The following is a 12,169-nucleotide window of genomic DNA, read 5'->3' on the forward strand; positions in this document are numbered from 1 at the left end:
ACCAATTATAGTAATCGGCACACGTGACCTGCCAGGTACCGGTACTTCAGACTCTCTCTCTCTCTCTAGTTGCTGTCTGTAGTCACGAAGATTTGTATTGGATTGTTTAAAATGAAGATATGAATCCCTCTGTCGTAAACTTGGAGCATACCTGTTTTATGCACTGCAAATCAGAGGCGATTTTGTTGAAAATGTAATTGCTATGGATACATCATTTCACTAACGTGGTATTTGTAAAATGTTCCATATGTTAGTGAATAATTCCTGTCCAACTTTTTGAAACCTGTTTTTGTAAATTAGATTGAGATACAAATGTTTTTTCCTAGCCGTAAGCTTTACGAAAAGTTGTCACTGTAACTACAGGGGCCTATGGCCAATAAGAAAATAAATCATTGTCTTGTCTCTAGCAGGAATACAACAATTCAGACTGGATTTCAAGTCTCACAAAACATTAAATCGCCAACAGGTGACGTGCACGTCGAATATCATCTTCCATCTTATTCTTGCACTGCTAAAATCAACCTTTTTTAACGTATTGTTTTGTCAACAACAAACGTTTCAACTACTTATCTTTCGCTTGTTTTTTGCATTCTTAATATTTGTTTTGCCTGAAGTCGCAAATTAAGTTGTGATTTCATAGAACTTGGTAAGCTTACGGTATGTTCGGGTACTTCACGTTTAGGTATTTTCTTGAAGTAATCTTTTATAACGCTCAAATTAAGACTGAATTATAAGATGGGATAACAGTACTGAGAACATTTTAGTCTAAGACTTTACCATGCTGATTCATTCAGGGAGGCCTTCGCCAACTGACTTAATGACATTCTGGTACTGACTTATATAGTGCTTTTGCCACCCCCAGGTAACACTGAAATGAAGACCCACGTCAGAGTCCGTGTCCAATCAAGACTTAAACCATTTGATAAAACCGATATGACAACATTTAAAACCATCAAGAAGAACAAATCATGTAAAAGTATCATAGGTTAAATGAGTTTTTTTTTAAATGTACCTACCTGTGTAAATTAAAGCAGGTACAAAGTTTCAAGACGATCCACAGTCACTGACTAGTACAACCTGAACAGGTACTGATAAATCCACTCTCTCTCCTCTCCTGAAACTCCTGGAATGCTCTTTGAGAAAACGTTTGGCCAGAGCTGAGAAGAAAACGAAGCAGGAACCAAAAAAATCCACCCTTCGGCACTGCCAAGAGCGATGATGCGGTAGGGGGGAATTTCGCTCCAAGGAGCGAGCAAAACAAGCCTGGGTCGCTTACACGGAACTAGGTTGCTCGTCTCTGCCTCTCGTGCCCTCCTTGTTGTCTATTTCTTACGAGTTTCACGTGCTCGATAGTGTTGGTGGTGGTGGTGGTGGTGGAATGTGGCGTGTGATGATGTGGGCGGTGGAGGGAGGAGGGGGTAAGTTGTGGTGCAGGTGGTGGCGGTGGTGGTTATTGCTATTGCATGTAAAAGGGGGAAAGGTGTAGGTGAAAACTGATTAAGGTGTGTTTGTGTGCGTGTGTGTGTGTGTGTGTATGTCTGTGTGTGTGTGTCGGTATGTGTGTGTAGGTCAGTGTGTGTGTGTCAGTGTGTGTCACTGAGTGTGTCAGCGCCGAGTGTCTCTGTCCTATACTGGCAGCGCCGGCTGAGTTCAAAGTTGATATGAAGCAGATGAATGTATCTGATGACGTCTTTTAATCGAAGAAAATGGTAAACTGAAGATATTTTTTCCCCATACGAACTCGACATTCAGTTACTGACAGTTAGGTCCACACACGGTGGTGGTTCTGTCTATTCGGGCAGTCTGTCAAGCTTTCCTCCATGTGTATTTGTGTAGAAACCCCAGTCTCCTCCGCTATGCGGGCATCTTACTCCAATCTGTGCAACAACCACTCCAACTGATTTCCCTCCCACCCTCCCTCCTACCCTCCCCCCTCCATACACACACTCTCTATTTCCGTCCCCCCCCCCTCCCCTCCCGCACCGAGAGATACAAATATAGCTCTCTACACGCACATCCTGCACCGTTGAAAACAGGCGCCAGAAAATGTCCAAAATGTGTGGGATTATTTCTGAAAGCGTGGTGATAATTATTCGGTAATTGATGACGCAAACCGTGGTTTGGCAACCCGTTTGCTGGAGAATATTATTTTTGCCGTTTGGTTAAGGAGTGAATTTGCGCTTGTCATGCACATGTGGTGATGTGGAGGCATATAATAATATAGTCTGCGATAGACAGACTGACTAGTGAGTGCAGAACGGTTCTTGTGCAAACGCTGCCAGAACTGAATCGTCGAGAAACAGGCAACCACAGAAATAGAGCCAACTCTGACTTGTTCCGAGAAAGTGAGACGTGAGTCCAGAAAATCTGACAATTAAAGGCCGACTCTCGTGTCTACCTTTGTTAACACTGAATGTAGGCTAGGCACGGGCGTATCCTTGGCACAAAGGGTCAAAAATCCAAAAAATAAGCCCTTAAAAAAATATGGCCTTATTTTTGAAAATATGCCCATATTTTTGAAAATAAGCCCTTATTTCTAAAATAAGGCCTTATTTTCCATTATTAAGGCCTTAAATCTTTAAGCCCTTAAAAAAATATGGGCATAAAAAAATAAGCCCTTATTTGAAAATAAGGCCTTACGAGAAATAAGGCCTTATTTCTGTAAGGCCTTAATAAAAATAAGGGCATAAAAAAATAAGGGCATAAACAAATATGGGCATAAAAAAATAAGGGCATAAAAAAATAAGGCCTTATTTTTTTGACCAATCATGAAGCTGAATAGAATTCGGCTGCGCCGCTCATGCGCAGAGATCTCATAAGAAACATGGCGAATGGGGGGTTCACAGATCGTGATGAAGTTTTGAGAAGAATTTGTGCTGAAATTGCAAATTGCGAGAGAATTGGGGTTTTGGCGAGTTTGTGCGCGCTTTCGAATGCGTGAAGCCATTCTGTATCCGCTCGATGTTATGACGGATGTTTTGAACGAGAGGCGAGTTTGTGCGCGCTTTTGAATGTCCGGATGCGCAGTAGCGATGCGCAGAAAAATATGGGCATATTTTTTTTAAGGGCTTATTTTTTTATGGGCAAAATTTTTTAAGTGCTTATTTTTTTAAGGTCATAACAGAAATAAGGCCTTATTTCAGTAAGGCCTTAACAGAAATAAGGCCTTATTTCATTATGCCCTTATTTCCTTATGGCTGTAAATATTTAAGGCCTTATTTCTGAAATAAGGCCTTATTTATAGAAATAAGGGCTTATTTTCAAAAATATGGTCATATTTTCAAAAATATGGGCATATTTTCAAAAATATGGGCATATTTTTGTAAGGGCTTATTTTTTTGATTTTTGACCCTTTGTGCCAAGGATACGGGCGGGCAACTGTTCCGTACTATTTTGGTTGAGATCAGCGTGTTCGCTACAGCCGGGCTTTGGATCCGACCACTGGATCCGACAGACCCTGCACAATCATCCTAGCAGTGACTGAAATGGTGTCTACAAATGAACTTGAATGCAGTGCTGGTTCGCAGTTCGCTCTCAGTGCAGATCCAGTCGGCTATAACTTGAAAAGCCCACGTACTCCTTCCCGAGAAAAACAGTTCCATTGACATCACCATAACTGATTTGGCCAGGCCTTTACGTGAGATAAGACTAAGACAATTCCTTTACTTGGACACATACCAAAAACCAACAGCCTGGGCTGTTGTGGGATTTTTTCATGAATCTCATGTAAAAGCCACTATTTGTTTTTTAACACATTAATTCATCAACAAATAATATCACTGTGACCAAGTCAAGGGACGGTTTTCTTGCATGTAAAGGCTTGACCAGATCACAGACGGTGAAACGAACTGATGAGCCACTATTGGCTTTTTAACAATTGATTCGTCAAAAAACGGTATGTGACCAAGTGGAGGGGGGGGGGTTCTCTCGTGTAAAAGCCTGGCCAGATCAGAGGGTGTGACGAACTGTTCACACGGGAAGGAGTGTGAGTTATACCCCCATTCCACACATCCGTTCTAGGTCCCGTTCCCGTAGCGACCAAGAAACGGCACGGGAATGGGAGGTATCGGGAGGTGACATTAATGGAACGCCGATTGACGTTAACGGAACTCCTTTGAACGGTAGTAACCGTTGGGACGGGTGAGCTCGGGCTGCTGGTTCAAAATTTTACCCATTCCCCGCCCGTTCCAAATGAACGGTAATGGAACCTTATCTCATAGGCAATGGAACTCATGGATCGTTAATGGAACTTAACGCAATGGTAACGCAACTCTAGCGCTCTCACACACTGAGTTGTCATACACGCATTCCACACATCCGTTCTTGCTTCTGTTCCCAGCCGTCCTGAGGTCGGCTACCACTACTGTCAGACGCTGCTCAAAGATGCTAAAAACGGCCGTTTGCGCAGCGTCTCATTGTTGTGGCAGCCGTCCTCACTCCTCAGCCAACGGCTGTGAACGGAAGCTAGAACGGATGTGTGGAATGGGGGTATTCGCAGCATCACCGTCAGAACACTGTTTACATGAGGCGGAGTGAGGCTTTAAGGTAGTTCTTGCTCATTTGGACCCGTTGTCTTGATCTTCTTGAAATCACTATACTGCCTTTCTGGGGTTATATTACATGGTGATGAAAGCTCGCTCCATCATCACCTCGGCCAAAATAGGTTTTACCTGTGCTGTCAATTCCAAGACAAACACACAAAGGCGTTTTCCACTTGCGGTTGCGTTTCAGACAGAGCTTTTGTTTACCTGTCAGACTGCGTGTTTCTTGCGTCACCTGCAGAATCTATCATGCTTCCATTACATCTGCGACAAAAATATGTGTTTTAATTTCTATCTGGTGTATACAGACTAAGGATGTTGTAGGGCTTTGGCAACAAACTCCCGACATTTAAAAAACCCACCTTTTATTATTTCTGTATTTTCTCAGTATTTGTCAGTTATTGTTTGCATCAGATTATAGCTGCGATGATGCTCCACACTGTCTATGTCTTGCGTGGTTTTATCTTTTGTCATCGATGACTGCATGACGAACATTTCTGAACGGTAGTCCAAGTTTTGTGTTTTGTTATTTTTTCTGTGTTTTTTAAAAACATTTTTATAAGTTTTAAACAAATCTACTTTTGTAATTGAGTACTAGAAAAATCAGTGATAATGAAAAGGGAAGTTCGCTTGGCGAATTCCAATGTGTGTGTGTGTGTTTGTGGGTGTGTGCGTGTGTGTGTGTGTGTGTGTGTGTGTGTGTGTGTGTGTGTGTGTGTGTGTGCGTGCGTGCATTCGAGCATTTGTGCGTGCGTGTGCGTGTGTGCGTGCGTGTGTGCGTGCATTCGTGCATGCGTGCGTGCGTGCGTACGCGCGTGCGTGTGTGTGTGTAGGCACTGATAATTTTAGATCAGTGGTGGGTAGGTGTACAAGGGAGGTCAATGCACTAGAGTTCTTCCTTACTTAAGTAAGAATACCTGGATTCTCTCCCTTTACTACAGGTTTAGTGCTAACCATATAATATTCCCAAACCCTCCTTTCAGTATGCATAGTGGCCTTTCTTTTCACTTATTTCATACAAAGAGAACTGTGCTGAAATTCACACTTTTCACGAAGGCACTTTAACTCTGTTGTTTAGAACAAAGATTGTGCATGTCACTTAGCCTACAAAATATTATTGGCTCTTTTCCTGCATGGGATAACATAATACGACAGATGTTTCATAGTTAAAAGAAGTGAATATTTGCCACAGAACCTAGTTTATTTGGATCACATATACCCAATTTTGTATTTTTTTCCGATAACTTTTTACCAGGTTCCATTATTTGTCACTGGGCGATCGATGTGGCTTTCTTGCTCGAAGAATTGTTTTCAAGCAACAGGTGGTATTCTCACTGCTTATTATCTTGCCGCACTTTACTCTCTGTTTTTTCCCCCTCAAAATAATCAATCAATCAATCAATATGAGGCTTATATTGCGCGTATTCCGTGGGTACAGTTCTAAGCGCAGGGACTTATTTATTTATTTATTTTAATTTTTATTTTATGCAATTTATATCGCGCACATATTCAAGGCGCAGGGATTTATTTATGCCGTGTGAGATGGAATTTTTTTTACACAATACATCACGCATTCACATCGGCCAGCAGATCACAGCCATTTCGGCGCATATCCTACTTTTCACGGCCTATTATTCCAAGTCACACGGGTATTTTGGTGGACATTTTTATCTATGCCCATACAATTTTGCCAGGAAAGACCCTTTTGTCAATCGTGGGATCTTTAACGTGCACACCCCAATGTAGTGTACACGAAGGGACCTCGGTTTCCGTCTCATCCGAAAGACTAGCACTTGAACCCACCACCTAGGTTAGGAAAGGGGGGAGAAAATTGCTAACGCCCTGACCCAGGGTCGAACTCGCAACCTCTCGCTTCCGAGCGCAAGTGCGTTACCACTCGGCCACCCAGTCCTACAAAGTAGAAGAAGAATATTGTTGTTCCTTGCTTTGTTTTCTTTTCACTCCGAATCACATTCAAGTTTTGTTCCTCATGCAAGGTAGAAAAAGCAAAGCGTTCAAATAATGGATTTGTGGCTTTTATTCCAGTTAAATGACGTTCTTTTGTTGTATATACATATAATTAGTTTGCGTCCGTAGTGAAAGATACCAAGTCCAAAAATACTTTTTTGACGTAAATAGATTTAAAAGACAAAAAACGAAAGTTCCAACAAAAACAGAAAAAACGAAAACAGAGATTAAAAAGATCAAGCGAATCCGACAATGTCCCAAAATTTACAAATGTCTTCAAACAACGACTCGCGCACAACAGGACTCGGTTGCGTCAACAGCAACGTCACGCCTGATGACGTCGCGGCACCACCCGTGACGTAGGAGGGCCAGGCGATGAATTCGACCCTAGAAGATCTTGTCGCAGGGGGTGTCGGAGTGGATCTCCGGAACTGTGAAAACATGGACGCCAAGGCGACCGCACTGGAGAACGTTTGACGAGTGTTGAAGTAACTTAGACGCTCCTGGAGTTGAGGTGACCCGGCGGATGGCGAAAATCGTCCCGAGGCCAACGCAGCGCTCTGTATCAGTCCACCAAAAGATGCAGGGCTGTTGAAGCTTCTGCGTGGAGCCAGCGAAGAAGCTCTCTGGGAGTTCAGCTGCTGCAGAGTGGTCGATCCTCTGGCGAGAAGCACACTACCGCGGGATGGCTGAGGTTGTTGAGAAGCTACCGAAGACGTCTTTGGTCCGTTAGGGTTGTGGTACTTGACGAAGTTGGTCCAGTATAGCACCATGGTTCTTCTCAGGCCTTCAGTCGGAGCTCGCTTGGACTCGGGAATGGCTGTGGGGCTGAAGAGATACAGGAGGCCGAGACCTTGACAGGCGTCGTTCTGACAGTAACTCTCTCCGCCCGGAGGCCAGGACGAGCCGCCAGGTGACCACATGACCTTGGGGTCAAAGTCGTACAGCCACACGTTCTGCTCGCCGTTCTCGGACCCCGCGCTGCTCCCTAGCTGTGCGGCCACTTTCCTTGCCGGGCAGATGTAGACAAAGTCGTTCAGGAACCGGACGAGCTCCGCGCGAGCGTCGGCCCGGTCTTTCGTGTGGTAGGGCGACTCGGGTGTTTCCGCCACCTGTCGCCAGTTGTCGGGAAGTTCCGCCTCGATCAGCCGCTGGAAGAAGTTGTTGGACACCGGCAGCGGGAAGTTTCGATACACGCTCGTTCGTCCTTCCTGGGACACGAAGCCCATTAATACTGGTTTACTGGCCGCTGCGGAGTTCCGAACGAGAAGCGTGGTCATCATTTCCTCCAGCAGGTTAGAGTCGTGAACGGTCCTCATGTCCACGATCGGACCCCACACCTCGAACTTTCTCAGCGAAGGCGACCTGAAGTTCACCTCGTCTGAGATCCGCTCCTGGGCCCGGAGAATGTCTGGAACGCTTTTCTTCCGCATGCACGTGATGTCGTTGTCTTGACAGCCTAACGCTACGGCGAAGTCTTTGGCCATTTGACGGGACTCGTTCTTGCCGCGGAAGGGGAGGGTGAAAGGGCAGCTGTGCATGATGGCGGAGTGGAACAAAGTTCGAGAGGTGAAGGACGTAAGGTGAAGGCCGACTGACTGACACCCCGCTTCGGCTCCAACCAGGGTCACCTGAGAAAAGTGAGCAGAAAGAAAATTATGATACGGTCGAGTCTGTTCTAAACGACCGCGAAAAGAACATAAGACATGAGAAATCAAATTGTATTGCTAGCATATATGCAGTGCACTGAATGCTGCTTGACTTGAGTACATTCAACACAAAATACATTCAAACACAACAAAATACAGAGTCCTCACCGAATTGCTTATGAATACACACACATACCAACACATACACGAACGCACGTACGCACACACGCACGCACGCACGCACGCACGCACGCTCGCACACACGCACGCACGCAAACACACACACGCACACACACACACACACACACACTCACACGCCCCCCTCCTTACACACACACACACACACGCCACCCCCCCTCTCACACACACACACACACACACATACCTTGTTGGCATCTCCATCAAAGGCAGCGATGTTGCTTTTCACCCACTGCAGCGCCACCTGTTGATCGCGAAAGCCAAAGTTTCCGATGACGTCATCGTAACCGTTAAATATGGGAAGAAATCCGAGCGCTCCTGAAAAAAAGCAGTTTGTAAGAGTCCTGATGAACAACCATGCAGCCTTCCGGTATGACCCCATTAGTCAGACATTGTTGTTTTATTGATGAACAGCTGAGGATACTGATATTGTCATTAGAAATAAACACAGCCTCTGCCTATTAGTCTCGTGTGTATGTCTGTGTGTTAGTCTGTCTGCATCTTTCTCTCTTTCTTGTTGTCAGTCCGATTGTGTTCATCCATCTGTCAGACTGTCTCCGTCCGTTTCCCTCGCTGTCTGTCTGTCTCTCTTTGGCTGGCTGGCTGGCTGGCTGGCTTTCTGGCTGTCTGGCTGGTTGGCTGGCTGTCTGTCTGTCTGTCTGTCTGTCTGTCTGTCTGTCTGTCTCTCTCTCTGTGTCTATCTCTCTCTCTAAATGTCCTTGAAACCATCTGTCTGCCTGTATCAGTCCGTCACTCCTCTCTCTTACTATCTCCTGTCTCTAAATCAGTGGTCATTTTCACAAGCAATCAACAACCTCCCCTCCACTTTCATCCTGCACATCTCTTTTACAAGCTTACAGTCCTCGCTGGCAAAGAAAGCTCACCCAATCTGTAATTGATGGTGACAACGATCACTCCGCCAACTCTCGCCAAGTAGTCCCCATTATAGAGCGGCGCTGCCCCGCTTCCGGATTCGAAACCTCCGCCGTGGATAAAGACCATGACCGGAAACAACTGGCCTGACGGTAGGTTGTAGCCTGGGTGGAAAACGTTCACCAACAAGCACGACTCGGAAACCTGTAGAGGATGAAAGTCGCTTGTTTATTGAAATACTTGGTATTTTATCAGGTGCCAGGAGATTGGTTTGAATAGCTGTCACTTACTCTATTACACTGTCATGTCGTATGCATTTACAGCGCTTACTTCCCTTTGCTTATCAGATCACAGAAACCTGTCATCAAATAACAGTTAAGTTCTATGAACGGGCACGCAATATTTGTTATAATTATGTATCGAGCTGTGGTTCTTATGTAAAGATTGTGATTTTACGTGATGTGCTGTTTGTGTATACAAGTCAAAAGATAAATGTCTGTATATTTTGCATTCAGACAGTACATTTGTATTAAATTGAATTGAATTGAATTGAATCCTGCTGTCACAATGGTTATTGAAAGTAGTGTTGGTGTACTCTTCAAGGTAATCCAACGAACTCAAAACTTAGGAATCCAAGTGATCAATATTGAAATTAAATCAAAATAAATATTGCTTCGTCTATCTTGGAAGCAACAAGTATAGTACAGGCTTTAGTAATCATCGATTTTTCAAGACACACAAATTCTACTGTCCTTTTTCAAAAATAAGGAAATGCGTTTGACAATATTCGATTTAAAAGATAAAATACAAAACAGAAAGCACGAGCTTTTGACACTGCCGGTTGCACACTGCCTCAGTTGTTTGCAGAGAAAGTGACCCGCCAAAATAACAATTACGCTGGCTTGGTGTACTCCAAGCTATATCTATCTATACATATAAATAAAAGAGAGTGTCTGTCTGTCTGTCTGTGTGTGTGTGTGTCTGTCTGTGGTCGCCATACCTCTGAGATGGCAAGAGGCAGGAACAAGATAGTGTGCACGTACACTCCCTAGGTGCCGCAGATGTGCACCTGGGTTTTAGTTTCTTGATTCATTGTTTCCTTTCTCAGATTATGGACCTCCCATTTATTGAATACAGCCTATATGGTGCAAGACCAGTTCAGTGCCTACTGTTCACCTGTAGCAAGCACATCATGCCAGTGATATTAGAGACTCGCTATTGCTCCTATGAGGGGAAGAAATGAAGAATGAAAAATTAACTGGACAGTTCCGGAAATTTCTAGAAGGTAAGGGAGATAACTCTTTTTTGTATCCAAACAAAGGAGGTTGAGGCAAACATCAAATCTTGCAGAAACAGATGATATGACCGTACTGGGAAGAATGCCAAGCGTTTGCATTACATCTATCTATCTATACATATAAATAAAAGAGAGTGTCTGTCTGTCTGTGTGTGTGTGTGTCTGTCTGTCTGTGGTCGCCATACCTCAGAGATGGCAAAAGATAAGCACAAGATATTTTGCATGCACACTGCCCTGGACCCACAAATGTGCACCTGGGTTTTAGTTTCTCCAGACATTGTTTCCTTCCTCGGATAATTACCCTCCCCATCTATCAATACAGTCTATATAGTGCAAGGGAGGTAAGTCATGCTTTGTCACCCACGGAAGGGAGGTAACTCTCATCAAACCAGTATACCGTGTCATTCTCAAGGGTTACCCTCCGCCCGCTATCATCCCGCCGCCCCCCCCCCCCCCCATACACACACACTAACCCTGCCCCCTGCTCCCCCTCCCTGCCTTCCAGATCATCGCGAATAATTATATATATATATACATATATCACCATAGATGACGTTCGGAAATAACTCTGTTGGGTTTGTATGGTTTGTTTGTTTGTTTGCTTAACGCCCAGCCGACCACGAAGGGCCATATCAGGGCGGTGCTGCTTTGACATTTAACGTGCGCCACACACAAGACAGAAGTCGCAGCACAGGCTTCATGTCTCACCCAGTCACATTTTTCTGACACCGGACCAACCGGTGGGTTTGTATGGGTTGTATACCCTTGCTTTATTGAGTCAAACTTTCCTTCGTGACATTATAGGCCAGTCACAAGCCTAGGCAAGGGGTGTGTCTGAGAAAAAACAAGGACAAGGATTTCGTGTAGAAAGTTTGCCTCACTGAAAGCAACCCATGAAAACCCAACAAAGTTATTTCCGGAGTTCGTGTATTTGGCTGCGAGAACTGGCTTGGTGGAAGGATGATAGGAGGGATATGTTTGTTTGGTTATCATTGTTCATCGTCTCTTCAGAAGTAAATGCTATTTAAAACCGATGCAAGTTTGTTTCCTTTTTCAGTGATAGGAGGGAGAACATTGAAGGGACTCGGTGTTTTCAGTGATAGGAGGGAGAACATTGAAGGGACTCGGTGTTTTCAGTGATAGGAGGGAGAACAGTGAAGGGACTCAGTGTTTTCAGTGATAGGAGGGAGAACAGTGAAGGCACTCAGTGTTTTCAGTGATAGGAGGGAGAACATTGAAGGGACTCGGTGTTTTCAGTGATAGGAGGGAGAACAGTGAAGGGACTCAGTGTTTTCAGTGATAGGAGGGAGAACATTAAAGGGACTCGGTGTTTTCAGTGATAGGAGGGAGAACAGTAAAGGGACTCGGTGTTTTCAGTGATAGGAGGGAGAACAGTGAAGGGACTCGGTGTTTTCAGTGATAGGAGGGAGAACAGTGAAGGGACTCGGTGTTTTCAGTGATAGGAGGGAGAACAGTGAAGGGACTCGGTGTTTTCAGTGATAGGAGAGAGAACAGTGAAGGCAATCGGTGTTTTCAGTGATAGGAGAGAGAACAGTGAAGGCACTCAGTGTTTTCAGTGATAGGAGGGAGAACAGTGAAGGCACTCAGTGTTTTCAGTGATAGGAGGGAGAACAGTGAAGGGA

General features: G+C 44.7%; 2 protein-coding genes across 2 annotated transcripts in view; both read right to left on the reverse strand.

The window, feature by feature from the left end:
- LOC138970615 (PDZ and LIM domain protein 1-like) overlaps window positions 1–1,156 on the reverse strand; it is a 28,931-nt gene extending 27,775 nt beyond the window's left edge. Inside the window, exon 1 of the mRNA XM_070343079.1 lies at window positions 1,017–1,156. The gene's annotated coding sequence lies outside the window, so the exon portion shown is untranslated. The remainder of the gene's footprint in view (window positions 1–1,016) is intronic.
- Window positions 1,157–6,724: 5,568 nt separating this feature from the next.
- Window positions 6,725–12,169, reverse strand: part of LOC138970291 (cAMP-regulated D2 protein-like) — a 13,781-nt gene continuing 8,336 nt past the window's right edge. The window contains exons 4-6 of the mRNA XM_070342776.1: window positions 9,241–9,433; window positions 8,544–8,674; window positions 6,725–8,140 (exon numbers count right to left, since the gene is read on the reverse strand). Of these exons, the coding sequence (XP_070198877.1) occupies window positions 6,746–8,140; window positions 8,544–8,674; window positions 9,241–9,433 (1,719 nt within the window). The 3' untranslated portion in view covers window positions 6,725–6,745. The remainder of the gene's footprint in view (window positions 8,141–8,543; window positions 8,675–9,240; window positions 9,434–12,169) is intronic.

This window comes from Littorina saxatilis, linkage group LG7 (genome assembly GCF_037325665.1).
Source record: "Littorina saxatilis isolate snail1 linkage group LG7, US_GU_Lsax_2.0, whole genome shotgun sequence".
NCBI lineage: Eukaryota > Metazoa > Mollusca > Gastropoda > Littorinimorpha > Littorinidae > Littorina > Littorina saxatilis.